Source organism: Somniosus microcephalus, chromosome 9 (genome assembly GCF_052327205.1).
Source record: "Somniosus microcephalus isolate GS21.2 chromosome 9, FLI_Smic_1.0, whole genome shotgun sequence".
NCBI lineage: Eukaryota > Metazoa > Chordata > Chondrichthyes > Squaliformes > Somniosidae > Somniosus > Somniosus microcephalus.
Window position 1 is genome coordinate 132,821,518 of NC_140995.1, and position 22,863 is coordinate 132,844,380.

The 22,863-nt window shown below is 47.8% G+C and overlaps 1 protein-coding gene across 2 annotated transcripts in view; it reads right to left on the reverse strand.

The window, feature by feature from the left end:
* rnf217 (ring finger protein 217) overlaps positions 1–22,863 on the reverse strand; it is a 181,756-nt gene that overhangs the window by 49,630 nt on the left and 109,263 nt on the right. For both annotated transcript variants that reach the window (XM_085997216.1, XM_085997215.1), the window contains exons 3-4: positions 8,589–8,753; positions 5,361–5,562 (exon numbers count right to left, since the gene is read on the reverse strand). In XM_085997216.1, the coding sequence (XP_085853342.1) occupies positions 5,361–5,562; positions 8,589–8,753 (367 nt within the window). The remainder of the gene's footprint in view (positions 1–5,360; positions 5,563–8,588; positions 8,754–22,863) is intronic.

Genomic DNA, 22,863 nt, shown 5'->3' on the forward strand with positions numbered 1-22,863 from the left:
GGCCAAGCCTGCCACACGTTCTGCATTCTTGGTTTTTAAACCAACACTGGTTCTGATCGTGCGTTGTCTTTCCACAACGATAACATTTTACAGTACTCAAACCCAATTTATTTGTACTGAGTTCCGGTGACCGTAGCTGCATTACTGCCGTGCCTCTCGCTGTGGCTTCGTGTGCTGCTGCCATAGTGACCGCTTTCTCAAGCGTCAGCTCATTCTCCTCGAGCAGTCGCTTTTGTGTATCTTCTTTTAATAAACCACACACAAATTTATCTCGTAGCGCCTCTGTCAGTCTCGTTCCAAACTGACAGTACTTTGCTAGCTTACGCAATTCCATTAAATATTCAGCATTGCTTTCATCCTTCAGCTGCCTTCTGCTGTAAAATTTAAATTGTTCCGCTAGCATCAGCGGCGTGGGGTTTAGATGATTTTTCAGGACAGTAACAATCTCCTCGAACGTCTTATCCGCCGGTTCATCTGGTGATAAAAGGTGTTTCAATTGCCCGTATGTCTTCGCACCCATTAAGTTTAATAATGTTAGTGCTTTCTCTTCATCTGGGATTTTATTTGCTTTACAATAATTTTGTATGCGTTCTACATACATGGCCCAATCTTCGATGTCGCTATCAAAGGTATTAATGTTCCCATGTTTAGGCATCGTTGCAATTTAATTTATTTTTATTTTTATCCAAGATGGCGGCTTCCCGCTCTTGTCTTCGTCCTCTGCCTACAAAATGGCGGTTTTCCCGCGCTTGGCGGTCTTCACCCGTTCCCCCGACGCTGTCTCCGCTTCACCGCGGCTCTCGCGCCTTCAGTTGCCCCAGACGCTGCGCCTTTTTAGCCCGAATGCGGCCCGGCCCTTATCACCAGCCGCGATCGATGTCCCCGTGCTGCGCCTTTCGGCCCGAATGCGGCCCGGCCCTTATCTCCGGTCGCGATCGATCTCACCGCCCTTATTCCTCCGTCTTCCCTCCCCGTCTGTACAGCCAACGCGGCCGACTTTCTGGTCGCGTCGCTGCCCGGCTTACCCACCACCGAGGTAGAAAGAAGATAGCTGACAGCCGCTGATGGAGGCTTCGAGTTCAGGATGTCTTCTGCACTCTGGTTTCTCGATGTCTGCCGCGCGACGTGTCTTCCAGCAGGGTGATGAGGGTGGAAGCCTCTCTTCGACGTCCGTTCTGTGGACGAAGCCGCCGTGGATATAAACTGCTGCAGGGTAAGAATCGGACTCATCGCCACTGTTAAGTCTGTGTGTTCTAGTTGTAATTACTAACACAGACTACAAGATTAAAGTTCAACAGGTCTTTACTGGTTGGAGGTCAGGACTACTACTAAATACAATATTACTACACAGTGCTTATATACCGGTGGTCACCACCGGTATTACGTATACAGCAGCCAGAGAAAGTAGTACATCTCTTAAGAGAACTTAAGCCTGTTCCATAAGGTGGAACAGGTTACATACACCACAGCCCTAATATCTCATTTTGTGGCTCAATGTCAAATTTTGTTTGATAACGCTCCTGAGAAGCACCTTGGAATGTTTAACTACATTAAAGGTGCTATATAAATGCAAGTTGTGGTTGTTGAAGGTGGGTGAACAAGTACAACATACTCAAAAAACAGACTGTCCAGTCTAAAACCTTGCTACAGTACCATGGTATTGCCATCTCAAAATCAATTTGTTTAGTGTCAAAACTGGACTCTATGAGCTGGATTTTCATTCAGAAGTCGGGTTGGAGGCGGGACTACAACTTTCGGGGTTGTAGTCCCGCCTCCATCGAGATGCGGCCAATCCATGCGATTTTAACTTGATTGACCAGGCCAATTAAGGGCCACCAGGCAACAGGTGACGTCAAAGACTGAAATTTCATCTGTCAAGATGTTTTGACAGATGAAATATCAGTGTTTCACAGCTGTTTGAAGCTGTCAAACATTGACAGTCTTACTTCTAACATGAGTCCTTCTCCACAGACTCAGTTAGAAATCTCTCCTGCACAGAAAGCTGCAGGTTGTTACTTTTGACAGATCGCAGCCATTCTGCTTTCTGTGCCGGTGAGATGAGGGACTCCCCGAACCTAAAGGAAGGAAGGCTGAAAAGGCAAGAAAATGTATGTAAAACTTATTTAATCACTTTAGACACACCAAACACACTTACCTTTGCACTCATGCACACATCACTCACCTGAACACCGACATCTCGACCCCTCCAAGCCCTTCAACCTGACGGCCCGACTCCTCTAACTTGGCGTGGTTTGGAGCCATCGGGATTCCCACAGTTCAAGCTTAAAAATAGGGATTAGGCTAAAAACTGCCCGTTAACTACCTGTTAACAGGCAGTTAATTGGCACTAATCCCTTCCCGCCTTGGGTAGGCAGGTCCCAGTGCGGGGCGGGTACCCGCCTCCTTTGAAATTGGCATGGAGGCGGGTTGGGGTGGGGACCCCCGATTTCGGGAATTTAACCCCCCCGCACGCCTCCAATCCCGACTCCACGGCTCAATGAAAATCGAGCCCTATATCCTGAAGACTGTCCTTGTATGCTGCCCTGGAGTCTCTCCTTGCAAATACACCACTTCTTGGCTGAAGAAATATATTCTTGTTTAAAAGACAAAATACTATAGGGCTGATCTTCCTGACCATTGTCCTTGGGAACACCCATTTCCCTGGGCACAAAGGTCAGGAAATAAGGGCAAAGCCCCATAGGGCAGGATTTTCATTGGGCTGTGGAGGCGAGATTGGAGGCGTGTGGGGGGTTAAAATCTCAAAATCGGGGGGGCACGAACCCATCCCGCCCCCATGCCAGTTTCAAAGGAGGCGGATACCCGGCCTGTGCTGGGGCCCGCCTCCCTGAGGCGGGAAGGGAATTAGTGCCAATTAACTGCCTGTTAACAGGTAGTTAACAGGCATTTTTTAGCCTAATCCCTATTTTTATTCCTGAAGTGTCGGATTCCCGATGGCTCCAAACCACGCCAAGTTAGCGAAGCGGACCATCGGTGTTCAGGTGAGCGATGGGTGCATGAGTGCAGAGGTAAGTGTGTTTGGTGTGTGTAAAGTGTTTAAAGAAGTTTTACTTACCTTTACAGCCTTCCTTCCTTCAGGTCTCGGGAGTCCCTCATCTCACCGGCACAGAAAGCAGAATGGCCGCGAGCTGTCAGAAGTTGCAGCATTCAGCTTTCTGTTCTGGAGAGATCTCTAAATCAGCCTGAGAGGAAGGAATTAACTTAGAGTACAGATTGTCAGTGTTTGTCAGCTTCAAAGAGCTGTCAAACGCTGATATTTCATCTGTCAAAAGCTCTTGACAGATGAAATGTCAATCTGTGATGTCACCTGTTGCCGGGTGGCCCTTAATTGGCCTGCTGAGCCCGCTGGGCGGGCTCAACAAGGTCTATCAAGTGAAAATCGCGTGGGTTGGCCACAATTCGATGGAGGCGCGACTAAAACCCCGAAAGTTGTAGTCCCACCTCCTACACGCCTCCAGTATCAAAATCCAGCCCAAAATGTCAGGTCTCCACCACTTTTGGGTTTCTAAGACCTGATTGGCAGGGTGTTAAGGGACAGAGCCAGGCTTGTGCCTGCTGCAGCTGCAGGCCTATTGCTGAAATTTAAATGAGGTGGGAGGGACTGTTCCTGGTCTCCTGCCTCATTTTCCTGCTGTAACAGTGGCTGGGTACCCATTAAAACATAGTGCTGTGGGTTAGCCCTGGACTTCTGCTGACTGAAGGGTCTGTGGGGTGGGGGCGGGGAGGCAGAAGACAGGAAGGTATGTAGCCTTTATTATTTTTTACAACCTCCCTCAGGATGTTTTGCAGGCAATCAGGGCTTTCTGGTGGTGATCAGTAGCCAAAAGGCTCCAATCTCATAGGCCCAAAACACAGTTGTAAGAGTGTTCATGGCTGACAACAGGAAATACTGATGCTCTAGAGCCACCTGGACAAGAACAAGGAGGAAAGGTGGTGCGAGGAAAATTGTCCCCTATTACTGTGTCTGTCCACCAGTGGTTCATTGCTAAGTATTCTTTTAGATTAAGTATTCATTGTAGAATAATTTGATTGTGTTTCATAGACCTCCCTAAATATCAGTGTGCCCTTGTATGTCAACTGTTTAGGAATTCAACAATTATGGGGCGCGACCTTGCCAGCCCTGGGGAGGCGGGACTGCCGGAAAAATGGCAGAATTTGGGGGTGGGTGCCCATCCCGCTCCCAACCTGCCTCCATGCCATCTTGCCAGGAGGCGGGTAGCCAACCCGCGCTGGGTCCTGTCTCCTTGGAGGCGGGAAGGGGATTAGTGCCACTTATCTGCCTGTTAACAGGTAGTTAACAGGCAGATAAGAGGATTATCACCATTTTACCCACACAAGGGTGGGCTTCCCGAAGGCTGCGCCCCCAGCCAGGGTCACCGATGCGAGTAGTGGGTCTGCGGGGGTGGGAGGGGTGCAGAAGTGCGCTGTGAAGGTAGGTGATGGGTGCAAGTGTGGAGAGGTAAGTATGTGAGTTGAGTGGAAAGCGTGAGTAAAAGTTTACTTACCTTTGTTTCTTCCTGCAGGCTTCACGAGTTGGGGATGTGGAGAGTCTCGCACCTCCACGGCAGAGATGACAGATTGCTGTTGCATTCTCCAATGCAGCAAACATCTAATTTCTGCTAAAAAAAGAGGTTTGATGAGTCTTGAATTCAAGAACTCATCAAACTACAGAGAATGTCACTGTTTGACAGCTTCACAGAGCTGTCAAACAATGACAATTCATCTGTCAAAATTTTTTGACAGACGAAACGTCATACGCTGACACGCTCTGTAACCGGCTTTCCCTTAATTGGCCTGCTAAACCCGCTGGGTGGGCTTAACAAGGTCAATCAAGGGAAAATAGCGTGGGTTGGCCAGAAGTTGATGGAGGCGGGACTAAAACCCGACAAGTGGGAGTCCCACCTCCAAAAGCTCCCCATTGGCAAAATCCAGCCCATGGTGTCCAAAGGACAGAAAGATGTACCAATAAGACTCCAAAAAGATGCATTATAGCAAGTCAATGAGTTTGTCTACCATGACAGATTGATCAGAGAGAATACTGACCCCTTAGCATTGTACAAATGGATATCTTATAGATGGCTGCATGGGATCAAATACTTTGGTATAAGATTAGCATCCAATCATCTAATGAGCTGCCACCATAAGGTGCAAGGTGGATGAAAGATCTATTGATTAACAGTGTGTAATGCAGGGAGAGGGTTTTCTCTGTTTGCCATGTATAACAAAATCTAAACCTGTTCATAAAGATTAAATGTACAACTTAAAAAAAAACACAAAACGCACAAAGGAGATTTCCTTCTCTTTTCCCGCAGAGCCTAAAATAATTAAAATTCTCTGCTTACCACAGACAGAACCCCGGACAAATCGTCGTAAATGTGGCCTGTCAGGGAGGTAGCGATACTTGCATCCAAAAATACTTAGGTTTGAAGTATGGTCACCAAAGAAACGAAGCTGCCGGTACGTCTCCCCACAACGGTAGCAAAAGTTAGTGTTGCACTGCGAGCAGTTCATGTGATCGCAGCCTTCCGTCCTCTGGATATGAATCTTTCATTGCAAGAAAAAAAAATTAAAAGATTTATTTTAAAAAGAAACAAAATTGGCAGCATTAGGATTCAATAATCTGTTCACAATTTTAATCAAAGTTTATCACAGAAAGGAGTTAGGCTACGAGTCTGCAGCTCTCAATCTATGTAGCGCATCGGTTTGGTCATTTCATTAAAGCCATTAGAAGGGGTGAAGCAACTTAAATTACTCCCTCCCGATGCCACTGAGCTTCATAGTTCCCAACCATTTTCCACACATTTACAAAAGATCCACAGTTTTATCACTTCTTTGCTTCTTCTGGATGTAGGGAGCAATATCCCAGAGAGGGATGACTCTGCTACACAATGGCCGGAATTTTGCCTACCTGGGCGGGTCTGATGTGGGTGGTGTCCATCCCGCTTTTGAAAATGAACTTACCTTAATGGGGTCTATTAAGCCCGCCCAGCGCATTACCCGGCCCAATTAGATGGGAGTGGGTCTGGTGTCATCATTCATGACGCGTCATCAGCCGGGATCTTTAAAGGGACCATGGCCACATTACATTTGAAGTTTAATCTAACATAGTGTTGTCAGTGCACTACAGCACTGGAGTGCTGCAAACACTGACAATGACTGCACAGAGGCAGAGGGTTGTACCCAGGTTCTCCCATGACTCCCTCCATATGTTTATAGAGGGAGTCAGAGCATGCAGGGAGGTCCTCTTCCCTTCCGATGGGCAGAAGAGACCTCCCCAGGTAACCAAGACAGCCTGGTTGCACATTGCAGAGGAGGTCAAAAACAGGGATGTCGTCAGGAGGACCTGGGTGCAGTGCCGCAAACGTTTCAATGATCTCATTAGATCCGGAAACGCTCGTTCAAAGCCACACTCAACCTCATCCTGCTGTGCCTCTCATCACATCCCCATCACTCTGCCTTCCCTACCCTACTCCTGCACATCCTTACTCACACCAACTTAACTTGCACCTCCATCCATCCCTCTCTCTCTCTATCTACATTATCACATCCCCATCTCACTAACCACCCCTCACACTCGCCCTCATCCTAGTGCAATCATACCAACTAAAAACACACAAGGGTAGTCACTTTGGTGTTTTATCCAATGTTTATATAAAGTTTCTGTTAATGTGGTGTCAAACATAAAAATCTTTATTTTCAACACGTTCCGGTCTTAGACAGATTTGTGTGCACCTTTGGAAGTGGCTTAGTGAGTTGCAGTGAATGGTGAGACATAGCGGTACCCCCACAATGGTGATGAGTGTGAAAAAAATGGCTTGGTCATTGTAGGGATGCTTTATGGTGTTGGTGTGGGGTGGTGCCAACCTGGCGCATCAAGTAGCAGCCATATGGCTGTACAGTGTAAAGGTAACTAAATCTGGCCAGGATGAGGCCATCCCTGGCCTCCCAGGCAGCAATGTGCTCGGCTGCTGATGCCGAGTCCTGTGCAGCATCAGGTGATTGCGGAGAAGGTTGGTGTTGTTGTTGGTGCTACTGGTGTGGCTGGTGCTGCTGGAGTTGGGGTTCATCGTGGTCAGATTCTGAGGACCAAGGTGAGACAGTATAAATGGCATCCATGGTGATGGAATAGATGGCAGGTGAAGTAGAGTTGACAGAAGCATTCTGGCAATAGTGAGAAAGTTCTTCCAATGAGGTGACACGGGATAGAAACTTTGCTGGAAACTTGCAGCCTGCAGAATCTGTGCTGGAAATGGACTGAGCAACAGCTTCTGCCTGAGGAAAGTGATCATCTGTCAGGTGGGAGCTTTTACTGTACATTTTGTGCTGTCAAGTAATCAGCTGGAGCAATGGCCACGGAACTCCCGGCTTAGGTTGACAGATGTGGTTCCTGAGCTGCATGAATCCCGTGGCCATGCAGGGAAATTTAAAAAGTAAGTGAAAAAAAGTTTCTTAAGTGCCTGTAAACTACCTGATAATGATTTCAATTGGGTCCCCCGCCGCTGCCGGTCGGGTCGGCTCCGCGATGACAGACGTGCCTGAGGGAAAGGCGCGTGGGAGCAAGATGACAGCAGGTTCCCGACCCGTTGTCAAAAATAACAGCTATCCCACCCGACCCATCACCGATCGCGCCCGCTACTACCCCGGAAATTTCCAGCCATAGCGTTTCATTCAGCAGCCAGGAGGACAGCAGGTGAAAAGCAGACTTACTGAGGGAATACAGCTTTCAATGAATAATAAGGGTGCTCTAAATGGTAGCTCAGGATCTTAGCTGGTCGATGTGTTAGGTTTTAAATACAAGGGCGTAGAGTTCCTGCTTTGGGTGCAATCGGCGAAACAGGCACTAATTGCGCCCATTTTGAAAAGTGTTCCCCCCCCAAAAGAGTTTACAGTCAAACTAATTTGCATATCGCCGAATGCAGAATCTGCCATGAACCAGCTCAATCGGGCAGTGTTTTAAAATGTAATTTAAAAAAAAAATTGCTTTAAAAATATTCCGTAATATATTTAAGAGTGGGAACTAGGTGCAGTTTGATTAATACGGCTGAAAATGGGTTTACCAAAAAAAAACATTTTTAATCAGTGTCAACCACCTACAAGTAACCCGATTTAAAATGACTTAAACAAACAGAACCATTTGCTAGTTATATAGAGGTACAGTAATCAGTTTCTTAGTAAATTAAAAAAATACATTCAAAAGCTTTTAAAACGTTCCTTGGTGTCCTTGCGGCAAACGAGTGCCATTAGCAGAAACATCCAATGGTGATTAATTCACCCTAGGAACGGGGCCAGATTCTTGCGCGATATTTTTTAAACTAGCGCAAATGATCTCCGAAAACTCGATTCGCGCTGAATATAATTTGCACTTAAAATTCCGCGATTCTTTGCGCCGGTTATGCTGATTTTGGCCGAATTACGCCAAAAAAGCAGCACAATTGAGCAGAAACTCCAGGCCAAGGTATCACTCCTTCACTATACAAAAGTTATGGGGCGCAGTTAACAAGTCGAAAAATGGCCCATATTCTGTGCAGAAGTCCAACAACACATGGACAATCAGACTAGTTTAAACCCACCTTGCATTTTGGGCATTTCTGAGCGTTTCTTTGCCCATGTTCAATCTCACTGGCCCAGTGACGTAACAGCTTATCTCCCTTTCTGTATTCTTTGCAGTTTAAGCCTTCATGCCAAGGGGAGTGGCACTTAAAGCACCAAACAAATTGGCACACAGGACACTGAATCTGCAAGATCAAGGAACAAAAAATATTAGAACAATCACACTGTAAGGAAGGGGGAGAGGAAAATCTTCAGAAGGTTTGCAAAGGAAGAACCAGGCCTATAAGCAAAATAAACTTTAAATCTGCTCTGTCTACAATTTCAAGCTCCCAGCATCCTGTAAATCTGACCTTGATATAATCTGCATGGAGGGACTTTTCAATCAAGAATATTCAGTCAGAACACATGATATATTTAGAATTGGGACTGCTTTCATTAGAACAGAGGAGATTATGGGATATTGATGGAGGTGTTTAAAATTATGCAGGGGCAGGACAGAGTAGATAGAATCAAACTGTTTCCAGTGATTGAAGGTCTAGAACAGGGGGTGGGGGGACAGATGGACTTAGGTATACAGTCACAATGATAAACGATTTAGGACAGATAGCAGGAGACACGCACACGCACACTACCGGAATTAAGGATTGCAGTAGAGACCATGCCAACAATTAGGAATAGGTTAGATAGGTGGTTGAAGGAAAGGGAAATAAAAAGGATAGGGGAATAGGACAGCCGATGAGCTGAACAACTCGTTTCCATATTGTAAATTCTATGTACTTCGACAGGCTCTTGACCTGGTGCCCCACAAACAATTAGTCCACAAGGTAGGACAGCATGGATTAGGAGGCAAGCTTCTGAAGGGAACTAAAAACTGGCTTAACTGGAGAAGATAGTACTAAAGGGAACTATAATGACATGGCAAGGAGTTACTCGTGAGTTGCTACTCACTAGGGCCATTGACATCCCCAATGACAGTGCCAGGTTACAGAACTGCCATTTTAAACTAAATAGCTCTCGGCTCCAGGACACAAACTCAGGATCTGGGGGTATTGGTGAATAGCTCACTGAAGCACTGCTTCAAATTGACAATGTATCATTGCAATTATAGCGAGACCTCACTTGGGCAAACGTGTCTGTGACTTTTACCGGTACACAGCAGACAAGCTAACTAAATCTTGGGCTGTATAGCCATAACGATAGAGCACAAATCTCAGTAACCTGATAATAAATCTGCTCAGGCTACTGATCTGGCCACACCAAGTACTACGTACAATTCTGGCTGTCATCCTACAGCAAAGTGTCCTGGCACTGGTGGCAATACTGAAAAGGGCAACCAAACGCATACCTACCTCAAGTCAATTAATTCACGAGGAGAGGTTGAAAAGACTGGGATTGTTTACTCTGGAGAAGAGAATCATAGAACAGTACAGCACAGAAGGAGGCCATTCGACCCATCGAGTCTGCGCCGGCTCTTTCAAAGAGGCTCAGGAGGGGTTATTATTTCAGTATAAAGATTCTTAAGAATCTAACCTAAACATTAATCATGTATTTGAGATTTCCAAGGAACACAGCCATAAACTCAGAAGAGGGGTGGTGCACAGATCATTTAGACAGTATATTCAGAGGGCAGAAAAGGCAGACAGTGCAGAAACCTTTAATGGAGAATTGGATAGATATTTGAGAACAGTGGTGATTAGGAGGCAATAGTTTTTGGGACTGGCTGGATGTCCTGTACTTTCCAAAGTAACATCACATCAGCCATTACACTCGAGAAACCCTTCATTTACTTTAACTCATAGCTATCCTTAACTAGAACATTCCTGTAAGTCAAGCAATCATTTAATTCTTTTTAACATCAGTGTAACCAGCAATATTCTCCACTGATACAGCAAACAACATTCCATAAGACTACTGTATTTCAACTTAGTTTTTTTTAAAAATCTACTTACTCAAAAGAGAATGTAGACCAGAATCTTCCAACCTCCTTTGTCTGGGGCACATCTCTGCAGAGGTGGGGGGGGGGGGGAGGGGGGCGGCAAAACTTCCACCATAGAGATGTGCCCCTAACAACAGACAACGTTCCAGCCTTTGGGTCATTAGAATTTTGAACATAGGCTCCACGGTTTTTGCCAAGGAGACACGCCAAAATGAGAGCAGAGTTTAGCAGTGGTAGGCTTCCAAGGCCTGTAGCAGGGTGGGATTACAGACAGGCCTTGCACAGGCCCTGGCGCAAAGAAAATCTCGGGCCTCCCACCACGAACTAACTCCTTTAAAATAGCAGTCAAAGAATGCATATCGCAGTAATTGCATCTAGTTGTAAAGGTGGGTCCAGGGAGTGATGTAGGAGGAGGCGGTGATGTCCTAGATCCACCGAGAAACTGGTGCAGGGGCTGGTCAGAAATCTAGGCCTGTAAATCTACAAACAAAATTACTATTTTCAAAAAGGAAAAACATTTACTTCTCAAATTGGGTTTAATTTCCTCTGGTATTGTACTGATTAATACATTTGTGTAATATTCCTTTGTGCACTATTTTAGCACAATCATTAACCCATTTCATTTAAATTGGTGAACAACTGCATTGAAACAGAGCACAAATCAATTTTACACAAACATGTTAATCAATGCACTACCAGGGGAAATTAAATCCCAAAGTGTTCCACTTATTTGTCTGCTCTACTTTCTCAAACAATCTTCAGAACTTTCCTAATGGTTCTGTTGGTAAATGCATTGTGCAGTGTGTCCTGTGCCATACAGATGCTTGACCTGCGCTGAGGCAGTTGGCCAGGGCAGCAATGGCTGCTATGGTTATGACCAGTGTCCTTCAGGCCATGATAAGGGGGGAAACAAAATCAGCTTGGGTTCCTACTTACTGTTAGGAGTAATAGAAAGTGTATTTTGTGTGCGTGAGTATTTGTAGAGGGGTGGGTGAGGGGACATCGGGTGAGACCAAGATTGGGTTCAACTCTGAACCACCATCTAGACTCATACAGGAGAATCGCCATTACCAATGCAAATCTGCTAATACACATTACTTAAGGGGTTCTCACACACATGTGCTAATCTTCCCAACTCAAATGGGCTTTAAAGACCAGCCAGCTTTTTCACATCAAGAACAGATCGCTTAAAGCTATGAGGCTAATTTTCTGTCAGCTGACATACATTTGTAAACTATGCGGATTGTTTTCAGTGCTTCTCCATTACACCAGGAATCAGACATGTATGCATGAAGGTCATACGGCACCCGAAGTGGAGAGGCCTCACCTGCCGATACGCCATGAAGCATATCTGCTTGCCCAGGCACAGCTCTTTAAAAAAAAATTTTTTTAATTCATTCATGGGATGTGGGTGTCACTGGCAAGGCCAGCATTTATTGCCCATCCCTAATTGCCCGTGAGGTGGTGGTGGTGAGCTGCCTTCGTGAACCGCTGCAGTCCGTGTGGTGAAGGTACTCCCACAGTGCTGTTATGGAGTGAGTTCCAGGATTTTGACCCAGCGACGATGAAGGATCGGCGATATATTTCCAAGTCAGGATGGTGTGTGACTTGGAGGGGAACTTGGAGGTGATGGTGTTCCCATGCGCCTGCTGCCCTTGTCCTTCTAGATGGAAGAGGTCGCGGGTTTTTTGGGAGGTGCTGCCGAAGAAGCCTTGGCGAGTTGCTGCAGTAAATCTTGGAAATGGTTCACACTGCAGCCACGGTATGCTGGTAGTGGAGGGAGTGAATGTTTAAGGTGGTGGATGGGGTGCCAATCAAATGGGCTGCTTTGTCCTGGATGGTGTCGAGCTTCTTGAGTGTTGTTGGAGCTGCACTCATCCAGGCAAGTGGATAGTATTCCATCACATTCCTTACTTGTGCCTTGTAGATGGTGGAAAGGCTTTGGGGAGTCAGGAGATGAGACACTCGCCACAGAATACCCAGCCTCTGACCTGCTCTTGTTGCCACAGTATTTATGTGGCTGGTCCAGTTAAGTTTCTGATCAATGGTGACCCCCCAGGATGTTGGTTGTGGGAGTAGTTCCTCTGCAGGCTCTGATTCAGCTGGGAAGCAGTTATGGAGTTATACTATCTGCTTCAGAGAGACCTGCAGCTAATCTCCACCATAAGGACAGCACGGCCAGTGGCAGGCCTTAACTTTTATGCCCCCCTCTAGCAGTGCTAACATCTTCATCTCCTTTCCCACTGAACAGTAGCAATATCACGAAGGGCTGCTCAATTTTACTGCATTGCTGGATTTCCCAATTTACAGGGATAAATAATAGTACTCATATGGCCACCTGGACCAGTAAGCACAATACAGTGGCCTACATTCACAGGAAGTTCTCCTCCATCAATGTAGAGCTGGTCAGTAACCAACACCGCATCATGCATGTTAGTGCCCCCTTTCTCTGAAACAGTCATCTTATTTTTATTTCAAGATAATCATCTGTTTAAAGGTGAAGGGAGACTGGAAAGTTGGCCCCTTCAGAGACCAAAGCTACCCCTTTCAGCCCTGGTTAATAACACCCTTGTGGCAGTCACTGACAGAAGCAGACACAAGACTCATGCAACTACCAAGATTATTTTAGAGCATACCATTCAACAGCACAAGCACGATGGACCAAGTGAAATCTTGCTGTAATTTCTATGATTCACTGTAACTTGAAGCAGTGCTTCCGACATACAAGGAGGTACTTTACAGTACAGCAAGTCTCCAAAATCACTGATCTCCTGCATGCTGTACAATATTGCAACGTTGATGCGCTATCAATAACTCAAAAGACTGAGATTAAGTGAGTAATTAACAGGCTTTTATTAACAAGAGAATGAAGGTGTGCCTCGAGTGGTCGACCGGTCCAGAATACAAAGGGGCTGTGGAGCAGTCACCTTTATACCTGGATTCGTGGGAGGAGTCAGCCGAGGCATGTACAGGCATGTACACAGTGGAATACAAACAGTGGTTTACCACATTCACCCCTTGTTTAAAATTGAGTCCGGCGGGGTGAAGTGTATTAAAAGTTAGTGTATTGGAGTCTCTCCGGAGGTCTTGTCTGCCGCTGTGATCGACGTGGCGACGGCAGGGGTAGTGAAGCTTCCGGCGTCGAGTCCCGCGTAGGCTGGGGCACTGGTGTGTAGTCCTCGTAGATGTCGAGCGGGTCGCGGGGCCCAGGCCTGCCGTCTGCTGGGGCTGGATCTCGGATCGTGGGGGGGGGGGGGGTGGTAGTGGGTTACTGCGGCCCCAGAGGGTGCGAGGTCTCTTATGGAGACTGTGTCCTCCCGCCCGTCCGGGTACGCAATGTAAGCATACTGGGGGTTGGCGTGGAGGAGGTCGACCCTCTCGACCAGGGGGTCCGTTTTATGGGTCCTCACGTGTCTTCTCAGTAGGACCGGCCCTGGGGACGTCAGCCATGGCGGTAGCGATGTCCCCGATGTGGACTTCCTTGGGAAGACAAACATTTTCTCGTGAGGGGTGGCGTTAGTGGCAGTGCAGAGCAGTGACCGAATAGAGTGGAGCGCATCGGGGAGCACATCCTGCCAGCGGGAGGTCGGAAGGCCCCTAGACTTTAAGGCTAGCAGGGCGGCCTTCCAAACTGTCGCATTCTCTCTTTCCACCTGTCCGTTCCCCCGGGGGTTGTAACTGGTGGTCCTGCTTGTGGCAATACCCCTAGCTAGCAGGTACTGACGGAGTTCGTCGCTCATAAACGATGAGCCCCGGTCGCTATGGATATAGCTGGGGAAACCGAACAGGGTGAAGAGGTCGTTCAGACATTTAATGACCGTGGCACTGGTCATATCCGGGCAGGGGATGGCGAACAGGAAACGGGAGTACTCATCAATAATATTGAGGAAGTACACATTGCGGTCGGAGGAGGGGAGAGGCCCTTTAAAATCAACGCTCAGGCGCTCGAAGGGGCGAGTGGCTTTTATCAGGTGAGCCCTGTCTGGTCTATAAAAGTGTGGTTTGCACTCAGCGCAGACTTGGCAGTTCCTGGTCATGGTCCTGACCTCCTCAATGGAGTAAGGCAGGTTGCGGGCCTTGATGAAGTGGAAGAACCTGGTGACCCCCGGGTGGCAGAGGTCATTGTGGAGGGCCCGCAGTCTATCGATCTGCGCGCTGGCGCAGGTGCCACGCGATAGAGCATCCGGGGGTTCATTGAGCTTCCCGGGCCGGTACAAGATCTCGTAATTGTAGGTGGAAAGTTCGATTCTCCACCTCAAGATCTTGTCGTTTTTGATTTTGCCCCTCTGCTTGTTGTTAAACATGAAAGCAACTGAACGCTGGTCAGTGAGCAGGGTAAATCGTTTTCCGGCCAGGTAGTGCCTCCAATGACGCACAGCCTCCACAATAGCCTGGGCCTCCTTCTCAACAGCGGAGTGTCTGGTCTCCGGGCCCTGGAGGGTTCGTGAAAAGAAGGCCACGGGTCTCCCCGCCTGATTGAGGGTAGTGGCCAGGGCAAAGTCGGACGCGTCGCTTTCCACCTGGAAGGGGATGGATTCGTCCACTGCGTGCATGGTGGCTTTGGCAATGTCTTCCTTGATACGGTGGAAGGCTAAGCGGGCCTCTGCCGTCACGGGAAAAGAGGTGGACTTGATCAGTGGACGGGCCTTGTCCGCATAGTAGGGGACCCACTGGGCGTAATAAGAGAAAAACCCTAGGCACCTCTTCAGGGCCTTGAGGCAGTGGGAGTTCCATAAGGGGACGCATCCGGTCGGGGTCGGGGCCGATGACTCCGTGTTCCACAACACAGCCAAGGATGGCGAGGCGGGTTGTGCGGAATATGCACTTCTCCTTGTTATACGTCAGGTTGAGGAGTTTGGCGGTGCAGAGGAATTTTGAGAGGTTTGCGTCATGGTCCTGCAAGTCATGGCCGCAGATGGTCACATTGTCCAGATATGGGAAGGTGGCCTGCAACGCATTTTGATCGACCATCCGGTCCATCTCCCTTTGGAAGACGGAGACCCCGTTGGTGACGCCAAAGGGGACCCTAAGGAAGTGGTAGAGGCGGCCGTTTGCCTCAAAGGCAGTGTACTGGCGGTCGTCAGGGCGGATAGGGAGCTGTTGGTACGCTGATTTCAGGTCAATGGTCGAGAAGACACGGTACTGCGTGATCTGGTTGACCATATCAGCTATGCGGGGGAGTGGGTAAGCGTCCAGCAGGGTGTAGCGATTTATTGTCTGGCTGTAGCCGATGACCAGGCGCTGCTTCTCGCCGGTCTTAACGACCACAACCTGGGCTCGCCAGGGGCTGGTGCTGCCCTCAATAATCCCTTCCTTCAGGAGCCGCTCCACTTCGGTTTTAATGAAAACCCTGTCCCCGGCACTGTATCGCCTGCTCTTTGTGGCGATGGGCTTACAGTCGGGGGTGAGGTTAGCAAACAGTGGGGGGGGGGGGGGGGGGGTGGTGACTGAGTGTGGAGAGGTTGCACCTGGTGCGCGGCGGGCAATTTGGAAGCTGCTGGCTGCGGACTGTGAGTGGGGGGAGGGGTCCACCGTACGCCATCGTAACACTTTTAAGGTGGCACTGAAAATCTAACCCCAGTAGAACGGCAGCGCAGAGGTCGGGCAGGACCAGAAGTTTAAAATTATCGTACACAGTCCCGTCTACTACGAGTGTCACCACGCAGTAGCCGCCAATGTCCGCCGACTGGGACTCGGAGGCCATAGAAATCCGCTGGTGCGCAGGCAGGACTGGGAGAGAGCAACGCCGCACCATGTCGGGGTGGATGAAGCTCTCCGTGCTCCCAGAGTCAAAAAGGCAGATTGTTTCGTGACCATTTACCTTAATGTCCATTGTGGAACTGGCCAGCTGGTGCGGTCTCGCTTGGTCCAGTGTAACGGAGGCCAGCGTAGGGGTCGGTGTGTCGCTGCGGGTATCAGATGAGGCGGTGTTGGGGGCCTGCTGCGTCCCGGCTGTCATCCAAGATGGCGGCGTCCATGATCCCCATGTGGCTGGAGGCGTCCAAAATGGCTGCTGTTCCGGTGGTTCGCACATGGCTGGGGAGGCCCAAGATGGCGGCCCGCACGCGGCGCTGCTGGGGTTCGGGGTGGCTTTGGCCCTGCAGACGCTGGCGTAGTGTCCCTTCTTCCCGCAGCCCGAGCAGATCGCATTTTTCGCCGGGCAGCGCGCTCTGGGGTGTTTGGCCTGGCCACAGAAGTAGCATTTCTGGCCTTGGGGCACTGCTGTCTGGCCTTGGGACACTGCTGCGGTAGTTGGGCCGTTGCTGGGATGTGGCTGGGGTGGCACGGCGCTATGAGGCGGTCCTACCGTGTCCCAGGCTGTCGTTCCCCGCGGCGTCCACGGTGCAGAGGAGTAGGCATCCATGCCCCGGTAGGCTGCATCTAATGATAGTGCGAGTTCAGAGGCCTTGTTGAGATCGAGGTCACTCTGCTCCAGCAGTCGCTGTCGGGTGTAATTGGACCTGTGGCCCGCTACAAAAGCGTCCCGGATAAGTTCCTCTGTGTACACGGCGGCCTTTACATCCTTACAACCACAGGCCCGGCCAAGCACAGACAGTGCCTGAAGGTATTCTTCGGTCGATTCCCCAGGTTGTTGTTTACGACTCCCCAGGAGGTGCCTAGCGTACACCTCGTTCACTGGGCGCATGTACTGGTCCTTGAGGAGCTTGATAGCATCCGCATACGAGGTCGCGTCCTGGATGACCGAGTACACTCGGTGGTTCACTTTGGAGGTCAGGACATCCAGTTTGTCCTCGTCCGATTTGATTGCAGCGGAGGCGGTCAGGAATTTTTCGAAACACCTAAGCCAGTGAGTAAACTTGGTGGATGAGTCCGCCTCCCGATGATCTAAGTCCAGGCATGCTGGTGTGAGGATCTTCTCCATTATAAAAATCTTGTTAATAAAATTGATGCGCTATCAATAACTCAAAAGACTGAGATTAAGCGAGTAATTAACAGGCTTTTCTTAACAAGAGAATGAAGGTGTGCCTCGAGTGGTCGACCGGTCCAGGATACAAAGGGGCTGTGGAGCAGTCACCTTTATACCTGGATTCGTGGGAGGAGTCAGCCGAGGCATGTACAGGCATGTACACAGTGGAATACAAACAGTGGTTTACCACAAACGTAAGAAGGCCGAACCAAGAAGGAGGAGGCCAATCTGCAATCGAGTCCACGGCAGGACACAGGAACTGGCAATGAAGATGCAGTTGCAGAAGAACCTGCACAGCCAGATAAACTAACCTGATATGCTAGGCACTCATTAAAGATTCATTTAGCCGAGTGCCTGAGCTGCCTCTTTAAAAGAACCCTTTTGTCCACATTGCACTGAGGAAGTGGCTCCGGGCATCTTCTGCAACACTGTTCTCTTCACTTCCTCAACCAAAACAAACTGCCATCGTGGCTGTGTTGCTCCAATAATTCTCTAAAATTAGACACAAGCTCTCTGGACAAGTTCAAATGCAGTGCAATTAACTTATTATGTGGTCCTATGTGGGTGATGTTACTTTAACTTCTTTTCTCACAGTGCTTTTTAGTGTTGTGCAGTGTGTAACTTAAACCCCTGACGTAATTTCTTTTCTTTCAGATGAGACGTTACATCAAGGCCACGTCTGCCTTCTTGGGTGGACGTAAAAGATCCCACGGCACTATTCGAAGAAGAGCAGCGGAGTTCTCCCTGGTGTTCTGGCCGATATTTATCCCTCAACCAACATCGCTAAAGCAGATTATCAGGTCATTATCTCTTGCATCATTATTGGAAACTTTCTGTGCATAAAGTAGCTGCCGCGTTTCTTACATTACAACAGTGACTATACTCCAAAAAGTACTGCATTAACTGTCAAGTGCATTTAGACACCCTGAGGTGGTGAAAATCGTTACATAAAATGAAAGTTTTTTTTTTCATATCTGATAAGTAGTTGTATAATTGTTCGATTGGAGCAGCTGGAAATGAATTACAGATTATGAGGAAACACTTTTTGACATACATACTTGGCATGGAAAGCTGACAAGAGATGTTAAAGATAGTAGTAGATCAAAGGAAGAGACTTATCATTTTGCCAAAAAGAGTAGTAAGCCTGAGGATTGGGAGGATTTTAGAATTCAGTAAAGGAGGACCAAGAAATTGATAAAGAAAGGGAAAATAGAATGAGAGTAAGCTAGCGAGAGACATAAAAACAGACTGTAAAAGCTTCTATAGGTATGTAAAAAGGAAAAGATTAGCAAAAGTAAATGTGGGTCCCTTACAGGCTGAGACAGGAGAAATTATAATGGGGAATAAGGAAATGGCAGAGAAATTAAACAAATACTTTGTGTCTGTATTCACGGAAGAAGACGCAAAAAACTTCCCGGAAATAGTGGAGAACCAAGGCTCTAGCGAGAATGAGGAACTGAAAGAAATCAGTATTAGTAAAAAAAAAAGTACTGGAGAAATTAATGGGACTGAAAGCCGATAAATCTCCTGGACCTGATGGCCTGCATCCTAGAGTTTTGAAAGAGGTGGCTATAGAGATAGTGGATGCATTGATTGTCATTTTCCAAAATTCCATAGATTTTAGAACAGTTCCCACGGATTGGAAGGTGGCAAATGTAACCCCACGATTTAAGAAAGGAGGGAGAGAGAAAATGGGGAACTACAGACCAGTTAGCCTGACATCAGTAGTAGGGAAAATGCTAGAATCTATTATTAAGGACGTGGTAACAGGGCACTTAGAAAATAATAGGACTGGGTAGAGTCAACACGGATTTATGAAAGGGAAATCGTGTTTGACGAACCCTTTAGAGTCATAGGCCTAGAAATTCAGTGGCCTGCGCCACCTGTTAGCGCCCTAAGAGGGCACTTAGTGGGTTTTGCGCCACTGGCCACGCCTCCCGCTAAATTTAGTGGGACGCTAATGGCGGCGCTAGCCATTAGCGTTGCGCCGCTACCGATGACGTCATCGGTGTGCGCAGCGCCCCGCTACCGCCCCGATCGCGAAATTTAGTAGCGCCCCCTGTTTTAACGCCGGTCGCAATTTGCGACCGGTTCAGGGGGGCCTACCTGCGGCGGTAGAGGCGCTGAGGTGCGGGGCGGCCATTTTTTTTGTTGGCACCTGCCAGCACCTCTCCGTGCCGCTGTCCCCGGCCTCCTGAGCAACCCCCCCACCCCCCGCGGAGTGCCGGTTGTGTCCCAAGAGCCCAGCACTTCTCCTCGGTGCCGGGCTCTTTTGCCGGCACTCGCGCTCTTCGAGCGTGCTGCAACAGGCCCCTCCCCTTTAAGAATGGGAGGAAGGCCTGCAGTACCGCTGCAGCACGTTGCACTGTAATTTTCAGTTGCAGCGCCCCAAGAGGGATGCGGGGCGCCTCGAGTAGCGCCGCGCTTCCGTCTGGGGCGCTGAAACTGAATTTGCGGCAGGCGGCCGCAACTCCTTCCGGGGCGGCACTTCCGGTGCCCTGGTGATTTGGGGCGCCAGTGAATTTCTAGGCCATAGAGTTATACAGCACAGAAAGAGGCCCTTTGGCCCATCGTGTCCATGCTGGCCATCAAGCCCTATCTATTCTAATCCCATTTTCCAGCACTTGGTCCATAGCCTTGTATGCTATGGCATTTCAAGTGCTCATCTAAATGCTTCTTGAATGTTGCGAGGGTTCCTGCCTCTACCACCCTTTCAGGCAGTGAGTTCCAGATTCCAACCACCCTCTGGGTGAAAAAGTTTTTCCTCAAATCCCCTCTAAACCTCCCGCCCCTTACCTTGAAACTATACCCCCTGGTTATTGACCCTTCTACTAAGGGGAAAAGTTCCTTTCTATCTACCCTATCTATGCCCCTCATAATTGTGTACACCTCAATCAGGTCCCCCCTCAGCCTTCTCTGCTCTAAGGAAAACAACCCCAGCCTGTCCAGTCTCTCTTCATAGCTGAAGCGCTCCAGCCCAGGTAACATGCTGGTGAATCTCCTCTGCTGTTCAGCTGGTGTGAATGCTCCTGTGAGCAGCCCACTATGTGGGTGAGAGCTCACCTGGACTAGACAAAATATTCAAATCCCGACTGTAATATGAGTGGAGTCCTAGAACCCAGTGGCCATGTAACAGAGAGGGTGCAGAAAGGTGTACGAGGAATGAGTGACTTCAGTTCTGTGAAGAGACTGGAGAAGCTGGGGTTGTTTTCCTTAGAGTAGAGAAGGTTAAGAGGAGATTTGATAGAGGTGTTCAAAATCATGAACAGTTTTGATAGAGTAAATAAGGAGAAACTGTTTCCAGTGGCAGAAGGGTTGACAACCAGTGAATACATAATCTGAACCAGAGGCGATGTGATGAAACTTTTTTTTTTTTTTTTTTTTAAAGTTGTTGTGATCTGGAATGCACTGCCTGAAACAATGGTGGTAGCAGATTCAATAGTAACTTTCAAAAGTGAATTGGATAAATACTCGAAAGGGAACAATTTTCAGGGCTATGGGAAAAGATTGGGACGAGTTGGACCAAAGAGCCGAGACAAGAATGATGAGCCGAATGGCCTCCTCCTGTGCTGTATCATTCTATGATTTAGTCCTGATTTGCTTGGGAATTTTTTTATGGTTTCTTGCTAAACATGTCCTGGACCAATGGTAACCATAGGTAAATCTCAATATTCAGCATATGATTAATTCAATCCAATCCAGAACAGACTGTGCCCTCCCTGCTGGTGGTGTGACATCCCAATTCTGCCTCCACTTCTGGATTGGGGAACTTTTATCCTATGATACTGATTACAGGAAAAATAAATATACATTTGATAACTGATAATATGATGGGTAAAGGTGAAGACAAGTAAAGTGCAGATTTTCCAAATGCGTGTTTGTGGTGAGACATCACACCCACTTGGAACTCCTATTGAAAATACAGGCATGTGCTCCCCCGTTCTCTCCGATTATCTGTCCATTCCTTTTATTGTCAGAAAATGGTAGGTGGTCCCAGCATGTGAGGCTTGCCACTGCCGACGAGCATTCGGAAAACTGGCCCTTGAACGGAGAGGGATAGTAACAAAAATTTGAATTTTATTAAAGTTTAGCCTTTCATGGAAAGCTGTATCATTCTATGATTTAGTCCTGATTTGCTTGGGAATTTTGGTCCTTCATTTTGGTCCTAAGAATATAAAAGTTGAATGAGGTGGGTGGGGGGGAAGAAAAGAGAGATTTAGCGTTTATAGCAAAATTATTAGTATGCTCTTTAAACTTGGATTTCATTACAAATAGTGAATGAAGGAAAATTCCATCCCCCTCACCCCCAAATATGTTCTCTTTCAAAACAGAAGCATACAGGAGAATTAGTCTGAACTTAGAGGCTAAGAGTTGCAAGACTAGTCTTTATCTGAATGAGACTCCTGGCTCTTTGGCCAAATGGTCTCGTCTCATTCATAAAAATTCTTATATTCTTGTTTAACTTCTTGCCAATTCTCTTCTGTTGAAAAACACATTGGCCCAGATATTCAGATGCACAGCGCATGCGCTGAAAACCGGCACTTCCGATCTGTCAAGAATGGTCTTGACAGATCCTCCGCCTGCCCTGGAGAAGGGCCTCTGCGGGCGGAGAGTTACGCTTTTTGGAGACCCTCCGCCCGCAGAAAACCCTTACAATTCTTACACCTGGTTAACAGTTGAAAAAAGTAAAAACAAAAATTTGCCACTGATGTATCATTTAAAAATACTTTAAAAGTTAAGTTTATTTTTAGTCCCGTAAAAAACTTTAAATTTTTGTTTAAAATATTTAATTTATTGTAATTTCAAGTCATTTTAAAAATGTGCTTTATAAAAAATGTTTTTAAAGTTTGACTATGTTTTTGGGGTGATCTCCATTCATATATTTGACAGGTCTTCCTGTCAAGTGTAAGGGAGATACCCTTCTTTGATTGGCTCCTCATGGCCCACGTGATCCCAGGGACGCTGGCGAACCGCATGCGCCCCTGGGATACGTGGGCCCTGCGCACTTGGAGTTCGAAAGGCCCAGGACCAGAAGTGTGCGCATCCTGGGAGCCCTCAGGTAAGTGCGTAGATTTTTTCCAGATCGGAGGCTTCCGCACGCGGGAAGCCTCCAATCGGAAAATACAGCCCATAAGATTTTCACATCAAGCATGTTTTCTTTTTAAATGGCATAGCTTCCCTTTTAATAAATAAGTCTGACCCAAGTCCTTTTTAGCTTATTGAACCTCTATGCTGTTGAACTTCTACCTATTTGTCTATAACTGTAATCTAACCTAAAGTCCATCTCTTGGAGTTCACCTAGTAAGTAAAGGCCCGACCAGTTCCAGGGAGCAGCGAGGCGAGGAGGAGCCCGGTATAAAAACCAGCGCGAGCACCGAGGCCCGACCAGTTCCAGGGAGCAGTGAGGTGAGGAGGAGCCCGGTATAAAAAC